The sequence below is a fragment of the Centroberyx affinis genome, unplaced genomic scaffold (genome assembly GCF_046629955.1).
Source record: "Centroberyx affinis isolate AG114_WGS23_722 - 3 ecotype Tasmania unplaced genomic scaffold, CSIRO-AGI_Caff_v1 ptg003460l_1, whole genome shotgun sequence".
In the NCBI taxonomy this organism is placed as follows: domain Eukaryota; kingdom Metazoa; phylum Chordata; class Actinopteri; order Beryciformes; family Berycidae; genus Centroberyx; species Centroberyx affinis.
Genome location: NW_027281424.1, coordinates 289,103 through 312,449, shown reverse-complemented (window position 1 = coordinate 312,449; position 23,347 = coordinate 289,103). Strand labels below are relative to the sequence as shown.

At 43.3% G+C, this 23,347-nt stretch overlaps 2 protein-coding genes across 3 annotated transcripts; both read left to right on the top strand.

Annotated features, from left to right (window-relative positions):
- The first annotated feature begins 173 nt into the window (after positions 1-173).
- fibpa (fibroblast growth factor (acidic) intracellular binding protein a) lies at positions 174-5,882 on the top strand. The gene is made up of 11 exons (XM_071539453.1): positions 174-513; positions 677-764; positions 1,736-1,934; positions 2,225-2,351; positions 2,706-2,806; positions 3,203-3,336; positions 4,031-4,139; positions 4,287-4,350; positions 4,515-4,601; positions 4,792-4,889; positions 5,594-5,882. Exons 2-11 carry the CDS (start codon positions 680-682, stop codon positions 5,661-5,663), a joined length of 1,074 nt encoding a protein of 357 aa, XP_071395554.1. The 5' UTR covers positions 174-513; positions 677-679; the 3' UTR covers positions 5,664-5,882.
- A 1,705-nt stretch (positions 5,883-7,587) lies between these two features.
- efemp2a (EGF containing fibulin extracellular matrix protein 2a) lies at positions 7,588-17,066 on the top strand. Of its 2 annotated transcripts, none has more exons than XM_071539419.1 (11): positions 7,588-7,772; positions 11,054-11,342; positions 12,016-12,064; positions 12,259-12,453; positions 12,984-13,106; positions 13,343-13,459; positions 13,625-13,744; positions 13,901-14,020; positions 14,223-14,349; positions 15,417-15,612; positions 16,041-17,066. In XM_071539419.1, the coding sequence occupies exons 2-11, from the start codon at positions 11,241-11,243 to the stop codon at positions 16,212-16,214; spliced, it is 1,323 nt and encodes a 440-aa protein (XP_071395520.1). In that variant the 5' UTR covers positions 7,588-7,772; positions 11,054-11,240; the 3' UTR covers positions 16,215-17,066. The 2 variants fall into 2 exon arrangements, with proteins under 2 accessions (XP_071395520.1, XP_071395519.1); XM_071539418.1 differs by having other exon boundaries at positions 11,049-11,342.
- Positions 17,067-23,347: the final 6,281 nt, after the last annotated feature.

Sequence of the window (23,347 nt, the reverse complement as noted above, 5' to 3'; positions counted from 1 at the left end):
CCGTAAAGTTATCGCCGCATATTCGCCAGTATGTCGAATATTTTCTTCTTCCAACAGTCCTACACCAATTCAGCACAAAATTGGGACCATCTAGATAAGATACTGGCGCCTGTCATCCTAAAGTGTGTCAACGAGGCGCCGCGAGCCTTTCCTGTGACGTCACGAAACAGGAAGCGTGAATTGCATGACTGCTACTGTTGACAAGGCATTAGGCATAAGACAGCACAGTTAGTAGATGTTAGTGTTTTATAGACGAGTGTAAAAACTGGTGCCAATACGCTAATCGTACTGCCATGTTTGTTAGCCCCTAACTGACTATTTTGTTGTGCAGTACATCCGTTTATTCACCGCTGACGGTGGTAACTTAGCCAGTTAGCTAACGCAGCAAGCTAGCCTTTAATGGAGTAGGTTGCCATGGGAATTAAATTTAGCCACCGCAGCTGATAGAAGTGAACGGTAGACTTGTATTAAAGCTTCCTGCTCAAATCTACGTGGAACAACAGTGATAACAAGGTAAAAAGTCACCATGCTTCCATGTTTAGCCATGATTTTCATGGCGCTGAGCTAATCAGACAGTTATTGCTATTGGTTAATATTAGTGCTAATATTTGTTATGTTTGTTTCAACATTGTATTAAAAAGTCTCTCATTCCCCCCCTTGCTTCTTTGTCTCATAGAAGATGGCAGTGGAACTGGATGTGTTTGTGGGTAACACCACCATCATGGATGAGGAAGTGTATCAGCTCTGGCTGGATGGCTACACAGGTATGGATCACTCTTACTCCAGGATACTGTGGAAATTACACATTGTGTAACTGTGGAAATAACATTACACTCACCAATAGTATTAATAATAGTGATAGTGTGATTCCTCTGACCTCCTCCACAGGGAGGTCAGAGGTCAGGGTCGGCTACAGAACAGCACCCCTGGAGCTGGTAGGGGTTCAGTGTCTTGCTCAAGAACACTTCAGCAGGGCGGATGCTTGCAGATACGGGGGAAAGACACTATGAATCCCTACCAGCTCCCTACTCACACACATCATGCCAAGGCTCATGATAACTAGGGACTGAGAATTTCCCAACCTGGGAAGACACTGTTGTCATGAAGGGGCGATTTTGAACGCCTGTTCAAGCTTTGGTGACGACACTGTCCTCCTCATATTGATCCTTCTCACTTGGAGTCAGAAATATCCAAGTTGCCTTGAATACAATGGTGGAACACACTTTGGCACTTGTTTTTCCATAAAAATGACATTTTAAAATAGACACTGTAAACAAGAGTTACAGAGCTGTGTACACATGCATATTGGATATTTTATTAGTAGCTCTCCACCAATGGCATTACCACTTTGGTGGGATATGAATGTTTTCTTGACTTACAGGTCCAAAAAAAAAGTCCAAAATTCACTACCAGTGTTATGTTTCTGTCCCACCACCCCACAGTTTGCTTACAGTATATGGTTGCAGTCACAACTCAGCTAGCTTCATTGTAACCCACAGCACTTATCACAGTCATGTCATAAAATATCCCTGTTGACACAAATATAATGGAATGATACCGTTGCATTTACTTCCACAGCCTGCGCAATAGTAACAGTACCTACTCATCTCTATAATCACACCATATCAGTAAGCTTTGTGAGCACAGTTTATCAGCCATGGTCAGAAACCACAGCTATATCACTAACAATGGATTCCCTGTCAACCATGCTTTTCTGTTTTATCCCCTTGCACAGTGAGCGATGCAGTGAAGGTGCGAATGGAAGGCGGAGTGATGGAGGAGTGTGAGGCGAGTGCAGATGTCCTGCTGAGCGACACCATGGACCAATACAGAACTTTCCAGATGTGTGAGCGTCTCCTGTACAGCCCGTCCAAACTAGGCAACCAGCTGCTGTTCCAGATCCCACCTCATCGACAAGCCATGCTCATAGAGAGGTGCGGTAATGACGATCTCACTTATTCCAATATCTGATGTTTTGTACCCATCTTTTGTCATTTGAAGGTGTTCCACATTTATTGGTCATTGTGATGTGTGTGTCTTGCTTCATTGAATTTGTTCTTTCAAGCGCCAGGAGGCTATAATCAAGCATTTATGCCTTCTTTTTGTCTGATGTCATATCTGTCATATCCACACACCATACTCTGTTATTGTTGTTCCTTGACACGGTAGATGAGAATATAGCCGTAAACGTTTCCTCATTTTGCCGCTCTGTTTCCTTGTATAGATACTATGCGTTTGATGATGTGTTTGTCCGGGAGGTCCTGGGAAAGAAACTCTCAAAAGGAACCAAGAAAGACTTGGACGACGTCAGTGCAAAGACAGGCGTAACGCTGAAAAGCTGCAGACGACAGGTGAGTGCAATCTGAGCATCACAATGATTGTTCATAAATAGCAGTGCTCAGTATTTACCCCAGGATTGATGACTTGCTCCTGGTCCTAGTCTGTCTTTCAGTTTCATTATGGTTATTATATGCCATGATTAACAAAGTAGTTTTATTGCAGTTGCCTTATATTTGTTTGTTTTGAGTGAATGGTAAGTTATGACATGCTGAATTTCTATTGTGTCAACATTTTTATAGCAGTGGGAGCAGTTTTTTTTTAGCAGTGAGGGGGCTGCTGCTCAAGGACAAGTATTGGTGCAGGTTAAGCAGAAATCACATTGTTGTCATTTTAGTAATTCTCCTGTGTCATGTCTTTAATTTCAGTTTGACAACTTCAAGCGTGTTTTCAAAGTTGTGGAGGAGCTGAAGGGACCCCTGGTGGAGAACATTCGTCAACATTTTCTTCTCTCTGACAAGCTAGCAAGGTAATCAATCAGGAGAACAGAGTGACGCCTTCCTGCCTCAGGCTTATTTTATAAAACTTAGGTTTTGTTTGAAATCTTTTTTTTTTTTGCTTATGATGAATCATTCCTGGCCAGGATTTTGTATTGTTTGCTAATTCTAACGTAATAGCACTTGAAAAGGCCAATGTTACAGGTTCTTCAGACCAAATTTATTTTCCAGTATAATTGTATCTCAATTGATCATTATGTTGTTGTAAATTATATAGCTTGTGCTCAGGGCACCATTGAAAAAGGAGGGCTTTGCTCTCAATTTGGTCTTCCCTGAATAAATAAAGGTAAAAAAAACAATAAACACAACACCTCCTTCTGATTGTCTTGATTTATTTTGTTAGCCTCTGACTCCTCTGCTCATTTCAGGGATTATGCTGCCATTGTTTTCTTTACCAACAATCGCTTTGAGACGGGGAAAAGAAAGCTACAGTATCTCACATTCCAGGACTTTGCCTTCTGTGCTGGGCAACTCATCAACAACTGGACAGTTGGGGCCGTTGGTGAGCACTTTCTCTTGTTTGCTTTGGCCATTTGCTGCTGTTATTCTTAGAGAAGTAAAGGGCATATACATCATTTTATTCAATTATATAACTGATATATTAACTGGAACTATGGTTCTGTTTTAGTTTTATTGTTGCACAGTGATAAAACATGGAAGTGATAAAACGGAAAAAAGATAATATGAAATACACATTTGGGCGAGTGAGATAAAAACTGCAAAGAGCTTATAAAAAAACATCTTGCCTAAAACCCTATTGTATTTTGTCTATGAAGTGAAAGGCACATTTAAAGCAGTACTTCTGTAAGTGAGGTCCGACCACCAGAGGTCCTTGAAAAGGTCTTGTAGGTCCTCGGCAAATTGAAAATAATTTTGTCATTAAGGGAATTGAGCCTAGGTGTATTCTGATCATAGTTTCCATCCTCCCAGCTTTTTATCACCCCACCTCTAGACAGGATTATTATTTTCTGCTTAGTCAAAACCAGAAATGGCAACATTTTCTTAGTTGATGGTCTGTGCCCAAATGGTTTTCTGTTGCAAGTCCCTGCTGTCTGAAGGTTTGATTACCCCTTGTTTTATAGGCTCCATAAACTTAACCTTACCTCACTGGCCATTGCTGTACATTAGACCAGGCCTTAGTTAACATATATGGTTAAAAAAAGTCTTATAAAGTGATGTGTGATTTTTCATCTTAGATAACATGGTGGAAGACATGGACGTAGATCTGGATAAAGAGTTTTTACAAGAGCTGAAAGAACTGAAGATTTTAATCACTGACAAGGATTTACTGGATCAACACAAGAGGTGACGGAAACACAAAAGCTTATATATTTGTTGCTGACCTGTTTTTTTATTTTGGGAAGTGACACCCATTTTCAAATATGAAATTATATCCTCATTCTCTTATTCCCGATCCTGTCCCTCTGTTGCTGTCCTCTCCTCTCTGTTCAGTCTGGTGTGTACAGCGCTCAGGGGAAAGACTAAAGCTTTTAATGAGATGGAGGCTAACTTCAAGGTGAGAAACATCACATCCCCATCATATCCTGAATGTAATTGGTCTGCAACTGCAACAATAAACGATGATGGCATAATTTCTAGATCAATTTTTAATTACGTTATGTTTTGAGTAGCATCATTATTATGCCTGATAGCAAGCTAAAAATGTTATTTTCTTCGTAGAATCTTTCCAGAGGCCTCGTCAACATTGCCGCAAAGTTAACCAACACAAAAGACGTCAGAGATTTCTTCATTGATCTTGTGGAGAAGGTAGTGTGTATGTGTGTGTGTGTGTGTGTGTTTTAAAATACTAGTTCCTGTTTGTCAGCGTGTTGTAAGCAAAGAGAGACCATTCAGCTCAGCTCCCCGAGGGCAGTGAGGCCTGCTGACTACCTATGAGACCTTGTGATGTAACGACCCCCCCCCCCCCCCCCCTTCTCCCCTCCTTTTTCTCCCCCAGTTTATTGAGCCGTGTCGTTCAGACCGATGGACAGCTGCGGACATGAGACTCTACCTCACTCACTACACCAACTCTGCACACATTCTTGACACATTCAAGTAAGTTTAGGTTATTCAAGCAAGTGTAAGTTTCGCCTTGTAAAGCCTATCGGGTAGAGCGTGGCACTGGGTTATCTCATCGGTTCCCACTGGGGCCGCCTATGCTAAAAATACATGCACTCATGATACTGTACAGTGCTTTGGTTGAAGTATCCACTAACTGGCATCTGAATAAGGGCATATTCTTTGGCAAACGCTGCTGAAGCACTCAGGTTTAAGGCTTAAGTTGGTATGCAGAAGTGTTTCAGAGCGATGCCTCTGATATTGACGTCCCTGTTCTGCCAGTGGGTGTCACCCTATCTCGCCCCTGATTTCTTAAACTGTAGTTACCTTGTTTCTAGCGCAGCCGCTCTGGAATGTAGTTAACGGTTTACACAACCCTGCACCACTACACGCTTAACAAAGAGATATTCATCCCACAACCGTATTAAAAGAAACACAGACCCCCCCCGTTACGGCAAATGAACAGAGATTGCTTCATTTACTCACTTCACCCAGATTTCATAATAACAGTTTGTCATGAGACTTACAGTATGCCTTTGCTCCATTTACTTACTACGTACTGTACTGCTGCTGTTCCCCCGACCAGGTCTCTCTTAAGAATGAGACCCCGTGTCTCAATGAGATTACCTGTCTAAATAAAGGTTTAATAATAATAATAACTTACAGTTTATTCTCTCTCTCTCTTTCTCTCTCTCCCTCAGACATCAGGTTGTGTGGGACAGATACATGGGCGTTGTCAAAAGCTGTATCTTCAAAATGTACCACGACTGAAACATTTCTCGTCTGCTCGCCCCTCTTCTCCTCCCTCTTCCCTCCGTTTGTTTTCTATCTATCTTTCCCCCTGCTGAAGCTGTTATCTTAGTCCTCGGTTTGTGCTTTCTCTGCCCTTCTTTTCGTCGCTGGTGATGAACTCTGCCTCTCAAAGCCCTGTTTTCCTACCATAAGCACTGGTTTCCTTGCGATGTCTGTACATTTGTTTGTAAATAAAAATTAACCTATTTACATCAAAATGTCCTTCTGTTTTGTGTTATGTTTTAATCAGCTTTCTTATACGCTACACATGTTATCTTGAACCCGTGCCAGCTATATTTGTTACGGAGCTTGTGAGTGTTGGATAGAGATTAGAGACAGAATGAGAGCGATAGAAAGAAAGGTAGAGATAGAAATCAAACAACAAAATTGAAGAAAGCCGGAGGTTTGCACTGCACTCAGTATGCAGTAGTGAGTATCAGTCATGTGTGTTGGATATTGAATAGTATCTGGAGCTTATTAAGAATTGAATCCTCAAGCAGTGTGTGTGGTGTCTGTGTGTGGTCATGGGAATAGGGGAGCAGCCAGGGGGGCACAGTTGGTCAAGCTAGGGGGTTGTGAGTGATTGAGTGTGTGATTTTTAACAACATCCCCCTGTAATGACAGCTGTCATCCCCCTCACCACCAGAACCGCAGGACACAAAAACAAGTGGGGGCTAATTGAAGGATTTCATTCCAAAACACTATTTATCTTCTTTTGGGGAAAAAAAACTAAAATTGTTGCCTGATGTTCATCTGTCATCCGATTAAAACAAATCATTGCACTTGCTAAAATGTTACGGTTTTGTAAGAAAAAGGTATTAATATGGCTATTAAATAATATTCATTTGTAAACTTTCATGCAGGCAATCATTTTGTAGTGCCTGTCACATTTTTCAAACGGTGTCTCATCTTGGAATGAAGCCTGCAATTATAGTAATGTGTCTGCCGGTGTTTATTTCATTTTGATGTGGCATTTATAGTGTGGAAAGTAAAAGGGTGACCTAAACAAATTATGCTTCAAGTTATTTCAGGCTTTAAAAAAACAGCATAAAATAAAAGATAAATATGGATTAGCAATGACTTTCCAGCCTGCTGCAGAAGAGACTACAAATATTGAAAGGAAGAAATACTACCGGAAATGATGCAGCGAGCACTAATGCATTAGTCATGTGCGATTTGAGAGCAACAAAGCCGGAATGTTGGTCAAGAATAATGACTTTTTTCTGTATTTTATCCAGAAACAACCTCCAGTTTCCAGATATTCAGTGAAATGAGCTAACACATTTTCCAGAGAATATGTGTCCTCTCTCTCTCCCTCTCTCTCTCTCTTCCACTCTCTAATTTTTGTCCACATTCCATTAACTTCTCTCCCCAGCTATAAATATCCCCTATGTCAGATTGGACGAGAGCGAGGCAAAGTCAGGGCTTAGTCGCTTTATGGAAAAAGAAAAAAGATGGGGGAGGTAAGTATAGATAGATGGGGGGTAAATGGGAAAATGGAGGGAGGGAGGGAGAGCTCGGGGCTTTTGGTGAGGGGGGGGGGGGGGGTTTGGTTTAAATGAAACCAGGTGTGTTGTGTGACCAGTGAGAGGGGGCATTGGGTAAGAGGATGGGGGGCAGCCGGAAGTGTGTGGGGGGGTTATGTGTGTGAATCTATGTGAGTTGTTGTTCCGCCTGCGATTTGGACGGATTTGGAATTTTGGAATTTGGGCCGCAGACCAGGAATTTGCATCCTGGGGGGTCAGGGAGAGGGGGTTTGGAGAGTGGAGGATGGCAGTGTAGGGGGCCAGAGGGGGGGTGGGAATGGGCTGTCCCTCTCTCCTCCCTCTCCCTCTCCCTCTTCCCTGTCTCTCGCTCTCTCTTTCTCTCCTTCCCTCGCATGTGTTCAGCTGCTCCAGCTGTCGGTCTCCCCACTCACTCTCTCAGGGTCACAGAGGCAGGAGCAAAGGGACCACTGCTGTACGCCAGCTCACCCGGGACCAGCACAGCGAGGAGAGGAGCGCGCACACCGGCCGGAGAGAGACAGACAGAGAGAGAGAGAGGAGCCGGACAGAAAGAAAGGCAGAACCTGAAGACCGAGGCTTGTCTGTGAGTTCCTCTTGTGTTTGTTTTAACGTTTGATGTGTGTCTGTGTCTGTGTTAGAAGGGATGCGTGTGAAAAACGAGAACTGCCGGATGACTTATTGAGCATGTGAGAGCAATATGTCACCGAGAGGAGAAGTAGGGGAGGCGAAGTGTACCTCTTACCCACTTTCAGTCCTGTGGCAGGGGCCATACACGTCACAGCTACACTAACCGCTCCGCTCTCTGCTGCTCTGCTCTCCCAGCTACAGTTGGCTCCTTACAAGAGCTGAGATAACATAGCGCAGTGTTTGTGTAGTTTGCTTGTGTTTTAGTGACGGTAACAGGAGGGGGGGGGGGGCCGGATAGACAGGAAGAGAGAGACAGTGAGTAACAGTAGGTGTGTTATTATACATTGCAAAATTCCTTATTCCTTATTTCACAACATGTAAATCCCATGTCACAATCTCAAGTTTACTCATTCCTCCCAGTAACCTAAGGCATGAAAAAAAAAATGTGTCAGACATTTGGTAATTTTGGGTGAAGTTACGGCTACACCATGAGAAAGCTAGACACCCCGTATCAAACGAGAGAAACAGGTGCCACACACAGCTGCAATACAAGCATACACACAGACGCACACTCACAACCTGGATGACATCACAGCGTAACACACTGCCTTACTATTTGTTGACAGGCCACTTCTGTGCAGTGCATTTTATCACTGTTTGTGTACTCCTAATTGCGAACATTTGACAGCTCCCCCCTCTTGCGGCATGGCAAGGAGAGCTGTGCCCCAGAGAATAAATCTTCCCTGTTAAGTCCATCATCCCTCGCCACACTGTATACATACACTAATACATCACTGCACTTTAACATACTTTACTGCAACTGAAAGGGAGACAGTGCACAGAGCGGCACCGCTGGGAGAACAGAACAGCTCCGAGGGGATTTGTATGGGTACAGTGTGGTTTTTGTGTGCGTGTTTCTCCTGTAGGCCACTATCCATCACTGAATATGGAGTGTCCCGCAACAGGAGTTAAGCGGTGTGAGATGAAAGGCCCCCGGGCCTCGGGTTCGCGGGTTCACTGCCACAAGAGTAACAGAGCATAGCTGGAGTACACTGGGCCACCATGTTCTACAGCTGCTCCATGCACAGCCAAGCAGAACAGAACAAGGCTAGTTATGTATACACTACAAGACATGACCATCCTTCAGTTTACTCTGTGTGTGTGTGTGTGTGTGTGTGTGTGTGTGTGTGTGTCTGTCTGTCTATCTGTCTGTGAGCACACATGTGCATTGCTGTGTGTGTGGTCCAGCTGAGTGTTTTTCCTGGTCCCCATGAGATCACTTTTATAACCCTGCAGATATTTGGCTTGTTAAATTCTGCTGACTGTGTGAATTTAACGATGGGTCAGCCTACTGTTGCAGATGTTACTGAGGCCATGCCACAATGAATAATGACTGGGCAATTTTCTACTGTCATATTATTAACAGACGATTCATTATTTAAGTGTCAGCAGAAGTAATATGAATAGATAAAGCACCCAGCAGGTGTTACAGCAGAGACATTTATATAATTCAGCCACTACTGAGGTAGAGTCACAGTAACCGGGTATTTCTCTACCTCAGTGGTAGACAAAACCCATACAATGAACTTCTGCACCGTGACCACGTTTTTGGCATCCTCCTACACAATGAAGTGAGATGAGAGGTTGGGAGACCAGTGGCTGGAGGTTTGGCACCAGCTGTCCTCTTATGTGAACCATGGGGGGTTTCCCAGAACCTGATACTCTGGGAACCACTGCCGTGGCAGGGCATCCCGGCTGAGAACTGGCGCCCACATCCTTGCCACGGGCATTCCAGAGGTCCACCGCCACTTGATGTTCAGCGGCAGCGGGGCAACACCCATGCCTCCCTGCTGCCCACATTCAGCAGCAAGTGAGTGACTGGACCCTGGACTGATGGTCAGTTTGTTTTTGGGTGGTTTCGGGTCACATTTTTGCCAGTTGTAAGCGGCCGCTGTGCCAACACAGAGAGGTCACGTACTGCGGCCGCCTGATTGCACGGTGGGATGTGTTGCCGTCTGTGCTTAAAGGGTGCGAGCATATTTTGCAGCCTTTCCCCACGCAAAGGTCACGGACGGCATGTGATGTCATCCAGTGAGTATTTGAGGGTATCCATGAACGTCACTCTGCGGCCTTGTGTTTGTCTTAGGCATGAAACAACAATAAGCCATGCTTACTATGTGGCCTCTGGAGTTTGTGTCTGTGTGTCTGTGTGTCTGTGAATCGACGCACTTAGACACAGCAGGAAAGCCATGATTATAACTTTCCTCTTCATATATTTTGACTGGAGCTCACTGACTTTGAAAACAATGCTTGCTCAGAAATTGCTTAGAAAAGTTTTTGGTCTGCAGGAGCGGTAATAGGTGACTTGTCTATGTTTAGGGTCAGCTTAAACACTTGTAGCTTCTCTCCAGGAACATTAAATGAAGGACGGTTGTGCCTCTACTGGGAGTAAAGCCCAGTCAGTATACTCAGAGAACATAATACACTATAATCTTAACTCAAAAATACACTACAACAAAGACAAATGACCTATTGAAGAAACTATAGCAGCTTCAGAAAAAAGGAGAATCCCTGTCATGGAGACAAATTAATGTAATTGAAGTTTGTCTCAGAAACTGAAGCAGCTGAGCTGGTGACGATGTGTGGCGTGTTGTAAAATAGGTAATGATAGGTAGGTAATGATAATGATAGGTAATTGTCAAGATTTATGTGCTTCCACAGACGCTGCTCTGATGCACAGTAAAGTCAGCCTCTGGAGGCGGCTCTCAGCGAGACTCTCATTCCTAAGAGTTGTAGTCTGCCAGTCTGCAGACACAGAGGGCTTTCTGTGAGGAGCTAATATGAAAGTATTTCTGCGATGTTGACTTTGTTATTTTCAGCTGAAGGATGGAGTACGTCATGATGTTTATGTTTTCTCCTGGCAGGGTGATTCATCCCATTTATTCTTGCTGGGATCAAGGGAGAGTTGTTTGGTTGACAAATAGTGAATGAAGTCCAAGAAGCTACCTGTTTGTGTTGTGACTGACTGCTTAAAAATTTGGCTCCAGCAGGTTTCTTTGAGAGTTGATTTATCCAGTTCAGCTATGAGAACAGCATACAGTGCCGAGTCCTGAAGCACAGCAGTGTGTTGAGAATGAATTGAAGCATTTTGTGATTTCTGAGTTTCTAATATAGTCTCTTTTTATGTCTTTTACCACCTTCTTCCCCCCTCTCTCTCTCTCTCTCTCTGTAGTACAGATACCACTTGGCTGCTCTGCACATCACAAGTCAACTGCCTCTCTCATCTTTAACGAAGGCGCCGCTATCTGTCTGAAAGCTGTGTGTGTGTTTGCGTGTGTGAGTGTGTTTGTGTTTGTGTGTTTACGTGTGTTTACGTGTGTTTACGTGTGTTCCTATCCCATCTCTCGACAATTAGTGCATTAGCATGCAGGGCGCTTGTGTGTCAGTCCTGTGCGTGTGTGTGTGTGTGTCTGTGCTCCTCCGCAGTGCTATTTCACAGCCACCTACAGAAAGTGACACCTACACGGTAAGGATGGATGAATCTCTTTCTCTCCCTCTCTGTTCCCCTCACTCCTTTCTTTTTCTTTGCATCCTCTCTTCCTTTCCTTCATATACTGTACCTGTCAGTTGGTATCACTTCTTTTTTTCTTTTTGGAACTGATGTTGGTTTAAATTTTGGCCTCAAACGCTCTCTCTTGTCTCCTACTAGACAACTCTCTCCCTTATTCCCTTATCTTATTCTTCCTCATTATTCCATAGCAGTATTCCCTTTAAAATATTTTGTATGCTAACTTTGATTTTAGTTCCACATCCATCCCTGTTTTGGTCCCAGTTTTTGTTTTCATGCAGGTTGCAGCAATAAAACTGCTCTATCTGGGTGACAGTGACACTATTTCTAAACATCGGCCCTAAATTCTTTGTGTTTTGAAGGGAAATTTCGGCTAAAATAACATATTTTACAATTTCACACATCCTTTAGCTGCGGTAGACATGTTGACCCACTACTGCTGAATGAATAATGAGGAAACAAAGTGCCATAGTCTTTGCTCCTTTTTTTCATGCTACTCTATTCAACTCGGTCCTATTAGGAACACATTATGCATAATGGATATATTATGCAACTACTTGGCTCAGAAGGATAATACACATCTTTCTCTCCATCTCTTTCTCACTGTTTGTCTCTCTGCTGCTCTTTGTAGGAATGCACAGATGGGTATCAATGGGACCCTCAGACTCAGCACTGCAAAGGTAAAGCTATAATCTTCATTTTTTAAAAACTTTTACAGCTTGGTATCTAGTCTCATCGTCCTCGCTCCTTTGCTCCCTGTCTTTTCTCTAACTATTCCTCCTATTTGTTCCCAACACGTACATATTGTGTTTACCTCATGGTCAGCGATGACAATGGCAGCTTGACACTGTTCCCTCTCTGCATCTCCCACCAGACATAAACGAGTGTGAGACCATTCCAGATGCCTGCAAGGGGGAGATGAAGTGCTTCAACCACTACGGAGGGTACCTGTGCCTTCCCCGCTCCGCCTCAGTCATCCCAGCCCCAGAGCCGCCCATCACGCCCACCGTCAATGAGCCCTTTAACCCCTGCCCTCTGGGCTACGAGCCCCAGGGAGACAGCTGTGTGGGTGGGTGTCTGGTAGTGGGTAGCGTTGGGGGGTTGGAGGTAGACAGGTGGCCACGGGATGACTGATCATTTGTGTTTGTGTGTGTGTTTGTGTTAATTTATTGTCAGTGCCCACAGATTGTAAGGGACAGGTGGCCATAGCAGGTGTTTGGACTGGAGGCAGCATGTTGGTGCAGTGTGTGTGGGTGTGAGTGAGTATGTGTCCATGGGGGGTGGACAGAGAGTGTCGGAATTTGGAGATTTCACACGAGGACAGCTGCTCTGTTTTAAAAACCGGACTTGTGGTGAGAAAGCTACTTGTGCTGGAGGACTGTTAGGTGTTCATCTGGTCTGCATGAGACAACAATAATGATTCAGCTTTATGTGACATTCTCAGCTGTTGGGCGCAAATTCAAGGGAACAAGAGTCGCCTTCCTAATAGTCTGCCCTCTAATAGACACACTTCCTCTTTCAATCATGCTGGATGATGCTGCGTTCACTCACAATAGCTACAATTTTTACATGTTGTGTCATGTCACCCCACACACACAGATGTGGATGAGTGCGAGCGAGATGACCACGACTGCCAGCCGAGCCAGCAGTGTATCAATACGCTGGGCGCCTTCACCTGCCAGTGCCCGGATGGTTACCGCAAGGTTGGCACAGAGTGCATTGGTGAGATAATCTCCTTCATTTACCCTTTAACGTGCGTAACTAAGCAGGCTGAGTCATGGCAACTCTGAAAAATGTATCGCTAACATGACCTGGGGTGAGCTTAGCTATGGTCTGGAGAGTAAGCTTAATGAACTGTGGGAATGTGAATATCCCTCTGCTGACTCTCACTCTCTCTATCTCTCTATCTCTCTCTCTCTCTATCCCTCTCTCTCTCTCTCTCTCTCTCTCTCTCTCAGACATTGACGAGTGCAGGTACAGGTACTGCCAACACCGCTGTGTCAACGTCCCCGGTTCCTTCTCTTGCCAGTGCGAACCCGGCTTCCAGCTGGCAGGAAACAACCGATCTTGTATCGGTGAGTAAGGTCACACAGATGACGCCCTCTCCGTCCAAAAATAGTACAGCCAGCGTCTGGACGATAACACCTAGGACTCAACTATCACAGTCATTGTCATCGCACTGAAATTCGTCATGCGACATTCACAGTGTACTGAAATAATAAACCCCTCTTTACTTTCAGATGTGAATGAATGTGAGATGGGTGCCCCCTGTTCCCAGAGGTGCTACAACACATACGGCACCTTCCTTTGTCGCTGTGACCAGGGCTACGAGTTAGGGCCTGATAGCTTTGCCTGCAATGGTAGGAGACTGTCTGTCTGTCTGTCTGTCTGTCTGTCTGTCTGTCTGTCTATCTGTGTGCAATACACTATATACCATTACAACACAGCACAACCCAGTTTCTATGATGTTCTTCTGCTCTGTTTTCCGGTCCATTTCTACCTTTAATGGCGGACAGACATAGATGAGTGCAGCTATTCCAGTTACCTGTGCCAGTACCAGTGTGTCAACGAACCGGGGAAGTTCTCCTGCGTGTGCCCAGAAGGATACCAGCTGCTCGGCACCAGACTCTGCCAGGGTAAGCACATCCTGCTCCCTTTTCCTCCCAGAACTAACACTTTCCTCTCTGTGCTTTCATAGCCACAAATGTTGCACTGAGTCAGTACTTGACTCAATTCATTCTTTGACAGATATATTTGCATTTGAGCAGCTCTATTCTTGTCTTGTCTTGTCTTGTCCTGTTCAGTCTTCAAACGTCATGAACTCTTTTCCGTCCCCAGATATAAATGAGTGCGAGACAGGTGAACATCAGTGTACTGACACACAGACCTGCGTGAATATCCATGGACGATACCAGTGTGTTGACACTAACCGATGCCAAGACCCTTATGTACAAGTGTCTGATAAGTGAGTGACCCTCCACCTCACACACCCGCACGCAGACAGGCATGAATGTGTGTGTGCGTTCACAGGCAAACACACACATACACACACACACACACCTTTTCTCCATTACTAAAATATGTGCTGGCCATCAACTCAAAACATAATCAGTTCCTGCATGGAGTATGGCTCAAATTGCAAGATTACTCCAATTACTTTTTCCATATGTGTGTCCAACTTTGTGACCTTTCCTTTTGAGCTTGGCCCAGTACAATTAGAGAATTATTACAGTGGTGAAACAAGTGTTGAATTGGTAACAGGTGTGGATCGCCATTAATGCTTCAAAGATGATTTTGTAGTATAAAATGTGTTTTTGAAACATTGGGGAAAAATGGCTACTGTTCAAATACAATTTTAGGTATTTGCCCAGATTTTGGTAGAACTCTCCTGTCAGTTGTATCACATTACCCCCTCTGCTGGCTGATTTATGAACTGCCACTTTCACTGGGCGCATGGTCACTGAATGACAGCAAGTGGACAGTGATTAATTTAGTGACAATTACCCACTAAACCTTATTGTTAATTTTACAAAAACTCTGCTTGATTATATATATGTGAAGTGATATTTACTGTCTACTGTGTATCCTGCACTTTTTGCACTTGGTGCATAAAGTAGGGATGGGACGATCTGCTTATCTCACGATGCGATTCGATATGCCATCACGATACGATGTAATAAGTAAAAGTTCAATGACAAGAATGTCTGACTGCAGAATTATATTTATTTCTGAGCCATAAATATTTATAGCAATGGCGTTGGCTTGCTAGAATGTAAACAACAATTTAAAAATGTCTTTACAAAGTGCAAACAATATGATTCCGATGGAGAGCTTGTGAAATTGTGCTGGTTAAGCCGTCTCATTTGTGATTACTACAGCAGAATAAAATGGAGCTAATATCACAATTCATTTTTCTGCCCCATGATACGTATTGTCACATTTTTGTATTGCGACATATTGAATTTCGATATATATCGTCCCATCCCTGGCATAAATTGACTCTGATTCTTTTTTTCTCCACTGTGCGTCCAGCCGCTGTGTTTGCCCTGTGACCAAGCCTGCCTGTCGAGATCTGCCTTTCTCCATCGTCCATCGCTACATGAGCATCACCTCGGAGCGCTCGGTCCCCTCCGACATCTTCCAGATCCAGGCCACCAGCGTCTCCCCGGGGGCCTACAACACCTTCCGCATCCGCTCCGGTGACGAGAACGGAGACTTCTACATCAGGGTGAGCACAGAGCGCGGCAAACCAGTGATGTGATGGTTGTTGAGATCTTTGATCCCAGTTACTTCTGCAACTGCTGACATGAGCTGTAATCAGAGAAAAGGCCTAGAATCTGTACATTTATATTATATCATGAGAGGAGAATCACTATGTCTATTACATGTCTAGGTTTCAGTGGACAGCTTTAGTGTCACATGATGGTGTAAATGCTGTTTTAGAGGCTGATTCATTCACTGAATCCTTGTAATTTTGGCATGCAAATAGTCAGATTTAAAGATATTGAATATTGGCACAAAATATTAGCTATCAGCTCCTTATTCAGTCTAAACTATCTGTATCGGCCTTCAAAAACCCATATTAGTCAAACCCTGTTATAGCAATTCCCACAGCTGTAGAAATGTGCTGAAGAACATTTGTTTTCTCTCCTTCAGCAAATCAACAATATTAGTGCCATGCTGGTGCTGGCGCGCGCCGTGTCGGGGCCCAGGGAGTACACACTGGACCTGGAGATGGTGTCTGTCAACCCCCTGCTCAGCTACCAGAACAGCTACCAGACCAGCTCCGCCCTCAGACTCTCCATCTACGTCGGGCCGTACGCCTTCTAGGGGAGAGAGAGAGAGAAAGAGCATGGGAGAAGATGCAAAAAAAAAAGGAGGAAGAAGCTGTAAAACAATATGCAAGTCCAAAGTGGTCAAAGCAGTTCAGCCAGTCACTGTGATAAGATGCTGCATCCTTGCTAGCTTCTTCTACTTACTCATCCAAAAAAAAGCCACACTTTTCTGTCAGCCAATGATTTCAAGTGGAAGAACATACATACAATACAATACAGTATACAAATGAAAGTGTAGCGGTAATGTCTTACAGATAAATAGCCTTAAATGATAAAAAAAATGTGTCCAGTCAAATCTATTCCCTTGTGTTTAATCTGTCCATTTGCTGTCTGTGTTCCCTTTTCTTAGGATATCACCTTAAACTATTCATGATTTAGTTCATTTTTTTTGTACTTTACACCTGTCTGACAGCGTCATTCTGTGGTCAATGTGTATAGAAGCTGTAAGGGATCGCACTCTGAAGATTTATTCTTGACATCTGTGAAGGGATGATAAAAAAAAAATCTGCGTGGCATCGCCATATTTTCTGTCTCTCTTCAGGTGAAGTGATTCACTGCCGCTGATACCGACATGACCGGACTCATCCGTTTTCACGAGTTTACATCCTTATCTTCAGTTTGACTCTATTTGTCACTTCACCTCCTGTCAGTCCTGTTTCTTTGTTGATAGACGTGATTCAATAACCACTCAGATCAGACCTCAGCAGCCACGCTCCTCCCTTATCCTTCACGGTCGTACCTATGTTCAAGCTCTCACTCACTGCCATTTCTAGGTGTGTCACATTGCTGATCATGTTGTACTTTTTTTTTTGTTTTTGTCTAAGATTTGATCCCAAATAAAACAACATACCTTTTCATCTCTGCGCCGCAGCAAAGTTAATTCCAGTTTTTACTCTTCTTCTTTCCGCAACATCACTGCTCTCTCATCCATCTTCAACCTCTAATATTCTAACCAGTGGGCAATGTCTATTTCTGTCCATCTGGTTGCCCTATCAAAAATGGAAACAACCCCCACGGTGAAACATACTCCAGTGCAGCCTAAAATCTCACAGCTGTCAGCAGCTGTATGTCAGGAACATACTACTAGGATGAAAAGATCACTGTCTCTTCATTTATTTATCTCTTCTTCCCCATTATTCACAGTATGCTTTATCTGGGATGGATGAAAGCCTGTATCCCCATCCTAAGATGATATATTTGGGACTTATAATATAAAAAATGTGATTGCAGAGAAAGAGAGGAGCGAGGATAACGCGCTCGACCTCTGTGTGTGGATGTGGCATGTACAAAAGGTCTGCGGTGACTTCCTGTTTTCGCAGCAGTTTGTGTGTCCTCTAGTTGACTTAACCGAGGCCATCTTGTCTGCTAAGTGATTCTCCTGACCCACAAAAAAAACTGAGGAACGAGAGAGAGAAGGAGAAAAAGAGAGAGGGGAAAGCCCTTATTTCACAGTCCACTGCTGTTTGCTCCGCCCAGTCCTACACACACACACACACACACACACACACACACACACCACACACTCCTCCCATCTGTCCTCACTCAGGGGTGATGACTCACACACAACGCTGTTTTATGTAATCGGAGTGGAGGATGTTCAGCCACCAGGGGGCAGCAGGACACACAGATCTCAACACAGAAGAATCCAGAAATAGTAACAATCTGGGGGGGGGAGAATTTGTTGGTTTTGTAATCTAATTGACAACTGAGCCTACCTTTTCTCTCATTTTCCATGAACTTATACACCTGTGGGAGGCACAAGCAACAGCAACTTTCACAAATTTTCAAACATAGTGTAGACAGAACATATAGCAACAACACCGTACACACACTGTATGTATTTACCAAGCTGTGAAATATGTTATAGTATAAGTTTTGACTTGAATAACTTGTGGCACCTTGTTTGGGCTTAAAGTGTTGTGATAGAGATCAAAGTTGACAGAGTGATGGTGTTAAAGAGTGCAGTAGGGTAGGAGGTGGATATACTTTGTGTGTGTGTGTGTGTGTGTGTGTGTGTGCATGAGTTCATATTATGGAAGAGCAGTGGTACAAGTCCCCTGGCATTTCCTGTTGGCACTCAGACAGAAAAATAACCTAACACGGAATCACACTGTACTAGCACAGTGTGTGTGTGTGTGTGTATGTAACTACTTTTTGTGTGCGTGTGTGTATACGTAACAGTGTGCGTGTGTGTTTGCACGTATCTGCGTGCCTGTATGTTTGTGTGCGTGCGCGTGTCCGTGTGTGTATGTATCCGTGTGTGTGTGTGTGTGTGTGTGTGTGTGTGTGCGCGTGTGCACGCAGGGTGTGGGTGTTTATATATGAGAGCATGTGTTAGAGAGTGGCTGTGCCCACACAGACGAGTGGGAGGAGTGTTTGGGGTGGCAGAGGGGAGTGGTGGAGCGGCGGGCCTCAGTTTTTTTGGCACCTTCACCAAGGTATGATCTCATTTCTGGGCAAGCCGTGGCCTGTAGGCCGCAGAGGGGGGTGGGGGGTGGGGGGGGATGTGTGGGGGTGGGACAGGAAGCGTAGAAATGAAGGCCTGGGGCACAGTGCGCCACAAACCCTATTCCACTCCTGGAGCAACGGTGGAACATGACGGATGACAGAGAGACACCTCGTCATCAGCATCTGCTCTCTTTGACGGGCAATTCAGCCTGTTCTGTACCTTGGTTTAAGAATCTGAAACTGCTCCCAACAATCTCCTCACCGGGCCTAATGCTTTGATCTATTCCTCGCCTATTGCATTACAAAAGCTCTCCACGCCTCCCCCTCCACTACACTACAAGGCAGGTATTATATTTATCAGTGAAGGAGTGAGGTGGAGTGCCATTTCCCTCCACCCCCCAGCACCGACATCAGTTCATTAAGGAAGAGAGCGGGCAGTGGAATCCATGTGTCACATCAAAAACAGTCCTCACAATACAAAGAGGTCCGAGTGATTAGAGGGTGTAAATTAGCAGGGGGCATGAGGCAGAAAATGTCTCTCTGTTGATATAATATATCAATCAATCAATGATATAATATAGTCAGAGATAATCAATACATAAACAATACCGGTCACAAATCTAAAAATACTGTCCAGGTAGTCTGAATGAGACTGAATGAGACTGCTTGATGCGTCTGAATTTGTTTTTTAACGCGTACCAACATTTTCAGACCTCTCTGATTAAGTGCAGTGACCCCAAGCAAACTGTGTGTGTAAACATATTACACACATATATCATATATATGTATATACAGTATATGTATATCATATTTTGCCATAGGAACAAGAAACATGGAGGGATTGCTACATGGATGCAGTGGAGGATAAAATCATCTTAACTCAGTAACGTATTATCATTCTCTTGGATGTAAATCAGTAGTATATAATATAGTAATTATCTCATTTAAGTTACACTCTAAGAAAATAAAACTTCATTCTGCCGTGAATTTAATTTCTATATAGGTGGTGAATCAACTTTTTTCTTTTTCACTGTGTCACTACATCATATTGATGTAATTGCACTCCTTGTCAAAAAGTCCTATAGGAAACCAAAAAGACAAATCTTATCCTTATTATATGGGATTGTTAGAGACCTAAAAGATTCAAACAGCAGTCCTACAGGGTTTTTGTATGATTGACAAGGACTATAAAAAACAGTAGGAATTTTTCCATTTTTCCATTTCCATTTAAACCTTCGAGGGCTCTAACAATCATGTTTGACTGTCTAATAGGATGCTAAAGAATTTATTTCAAAGCATAATAGGTTTTGATTGGATTTTGCATCACTTTGGAACAAATCCTGCTGGATTTACTTCTTGGATTCCAAAAAGAGTTTTGTGATTAGGGACATTTGTTATTCAAGGAGTGACCTCCACATATTACATAGGGGCTTACATCAAAATGCTCTCTGAATTGCACCCATGTAATACAACAGGAGTCATTTCTTGTTAGCTCTGGAAATAATTAGCTTATCAGTGTAGTCCAATTACAGGTTCAATTGCTGGGTATGTTCATTACCTCGGGTGTAATCTTCTACCAACAACCTGGGAACAGGATATTGGGTCACATTTCAGTAACATAATTAACAAAGATATAATTAAAAATATAGCTGTGCAGGTGTCTGCACTAAGACGCAGAAAGGACCTCAGTACATACAACACATATTCTCTTGGCTGACTACAGCGTACATTGAGATTCAGGTGCAAACAAAAAGCTCGGGGCCCAGATTCCTAAAAGCATCTTAACACCTCTTTATCTATCTTTGTCTAATTGATTGATTTTCACCAAACAAAAGCTTAGCCCATCTGAGAGTCTGGATTTGATGAAGGCTGATGAGATTTCACTTCCAGTTGTTGAGCCAGACTCTCTCTCCTTTCACTCGCAGGAGCCTTCGATAGATTTATATAAGGCTCTAAGCTAGACCTTACCCATGCCTACTCTACCTTCAATTTCTTTACTCATTGCGTAAATGTGGTTACTAAGAAACGACAACGTGTTGCTATGGCTGTGTGGGTGTATAGCGGCAAAGGGCCTATGCTGAAAAGGCATTCAGCCCTGTAAAAAAAAAAAAAAAAAACAGAAATGAAAAACTGAAAGGTATGTGAGCGTCAAAGAGCAAAAGCATAAGTGGAATTTCGTGAATCACAAACTACCGTGATTGTGAAACAGATCTTTGGGCTGTGACCTTTAGCCTGAGGATGTGTTGCTGAGGTATATTTTGTTCAATTCAGACCAATAACAATTCACTGTGAATTCACCATGCAATTTGAAGTAGGTTCTCATCCTGGTAAAAATGTCAACCAACATCAGTCAAGCAGGCAAAATGACCAGCGCTGCACTGCCCAGTCACAACTATGAGAACTTCATGAACAGTCAGTCTGAAGAAAAGCCACACTCGTCTCTCTGGACTCCTCAAATCTACACAACAACTCCTTCCATCCTCTCCCAGCTAGATACATTACAGTCCTATTGGCCTGTAAAAACACAACAAACCTCTTATTCCCATAACCATAAAGCTTCTAAAGAGGCAATGAGAGACAATCTGCGTTTTAGTAATATTTGCAAATCTGCTTTTTATTGATGTTTCTAAGCTTGTGTTAATGAGCCGATATAAAAGACTATTTTCCTGGGAGAGCTAATGACATACCAACAATAAAGTTTTCCATATCAGAATCTGGCACCTTATTTACCCGACTTTACCCGACTAACTAGAAGGTCTTGTTTGTGTCGATGTATTTTCGCAGCACTATAGATAGAAAGCGGGTCTGAATAGGAAGAAATGACCAAGCCACAGCTGACAAGTAATTGACCGCATCCATTCATGAATCAGCCCAGAGTGAATGAATCAGTAAATTGCTCAGGATAGTGGACAGAAGGAGGAACAAAACTAAGTAAACCGTAATGGCAGTTATGTGATGGCAGTCATGTGGTTATAACAGCAAAACGCCTGGTCAGTGGAAATGTATTTTGAGCCACATTATACAAGGACAGTGAGGAAAAAGGGCAAATGGATGAAGTCTAAGAAAAGAACAAGGTGCAGATGTAATTTATTGCCTGATATCAAGCCTATTCAGCACATCTGTTCCTCCCTCAATCTCTGTCACATCAACCCACTCTTTCTCTGCAATTGTTATGCAACATCTCACTCTATCTGCTCTTCTTCAATACGTGTTGGTTAATATACATAAAAATCAATAAGTATGCTAATAGCAGATATAAAGTCCATCCATATTTTGTCCATTGTCTCAATCTATTGCCTCACTGTCGCTGACCTTCTGTCTGAAATGAGGGTGAGAGATAATCGAGGGAGTTACACAGAGAGAGAGAGAGAGAAAGGGAAAAAGGGAAAAAGGGAGAGAGAGGGGGAGAAAGAGAGGCTGAGTCTCAATGAAAGATCTGCTGCTAGGAGGTCTCTCGTGATGTCACACATCTACATCACATCACCATAGCAACCCTGCATCAGCACCAACTTACTGTGGGGAGAAAGAGTCAGTGTCTGTGGTGGTATGTTACAGTACGGTGCTCTGGCAAAAGTGTATATATTGTATTGCTTGCATGTGTCCGCCACAAAAGGCAATACTTTGGCCATTAAGACTACGAATGAAGAAATACATAAGATATAAAATACAAGATATGAAATGCTGAACAAATATTTTCTAGGGATTTTCTAGGGAAATGAAACAAGGCTGTGTATGGTAGCCATCACATTTTTCTTTTATTCAAATGTTACAATGTTTCATTAAATGTTGCGATCTTGAATGTTTTAACCTTTAAAAGCACAAGGTAAATGGTAAATATGTTCTGATACTGATGTTATCCCGTCACACATTCAATCTTAAATAACATAATAGAGCCTCTCCTGGCGGACTCTATCCTTAGCAGAACCATCTTGCCTATTTACCAACTTATTGTCCCCATGTTCTCCTGTGAGTCTAAGTATAATCCAGAGACCTTGGGGAGACGGAGAGCTTGGCACAACTAAGTACACTAGTGAAACTTCTGGCCTCTGTTCTGTACCATGGGCTCTAAAAATAAACTGGATATTGAAAAAGGAGAGAAAGGTACAAGGCTACCGGCTCACAAAGCATTTCCAAGGAAAGGAGGCAGGGAATGAGGAATAAAGGCAGGAGGTGAGAGAGAGAGCAGGGTCTAGTGTGGGTGGAGTGGTGAGTGTGGGCGTTTGTATGGTTCACATTCACAGGTTGTCTGTCTATTAATCTGACAGCCTTTAAATCAGACAAAGCATCATGCAGCGCAGTTGGAAAGTATTGGAGTTTGAATCAAATGACTGCTAACATGCTCAAATGTTGCATAACTGCATGCGTGGCCCCAAGATTATACATACGTTTTCAATCTCCTTTTGCGATCATTTCTTTGCCTTTTACTCTCTGAGATCTTGCTGATATTTTTCGAGCCCCTAGGCCCGGGAACAAGTGGCCTTGGGACAGTTTGATCTGAATTAATTAACATTATTCTTTGCCATAATTAGAAAGAAAAGAGTTCCCAGTCCCAAACAGATCATATCATACTGATGTCAAACTCCCTGGAGAACATACCGGAAAAGAAAAGACTGAGTAACACCTCCTGGATGATTTTCTGGGGATAAAGGGAAATTGTCTCATTTAGAGTTGATAGTAATA

Excerpts from the sequence above, each read along its gene's own strand:
- fibpa (XM_071539453.1), top strand. The coding sequence starts at position 680 with ATGGCAGTGGAACTGGATGTGTTTGTGGGTAACACCACCATCATGGAT. Across the intron at positions 1,935-2,224 it reads CAAGCCATGCTCATAGAGAG|ATACTATGCGTTTGATGATG; the intron begins GTGCGGTAATGA and ends TTCCTTGTATAG. Across the intron at positions 4,890-5,593 it reads CACATTCTTGACACATTCAA|ACATCAGGTTGTGTGGGACA; the intron begins GTAAGTTTAGGT and ends TCTCTCCCTCAG.
- efemp2a (XM_071539419.1), top strand. The coding sequence starts at position 11,241 with ATGCAGGGCGCTTGTGTGTCAGTCCTGTGCGTGTGTGTGTGTGTGTCT. Across the intron at positions 11,343-12,015 it reads CAGAAAGTGACACCTACACG|GAATGCACAGATGGGTATCA; the intron begins GTAAGGATGGAT and ends TGCTCTTTGTAG. Across the intron at positions 13,745-13,900 it reads TGATAGCTTTGCCTGCAATG|ACATAGATGAGTGCAGCTAT; the intron begins GTAGGAGACTGT and ends AATGGCGGACAG.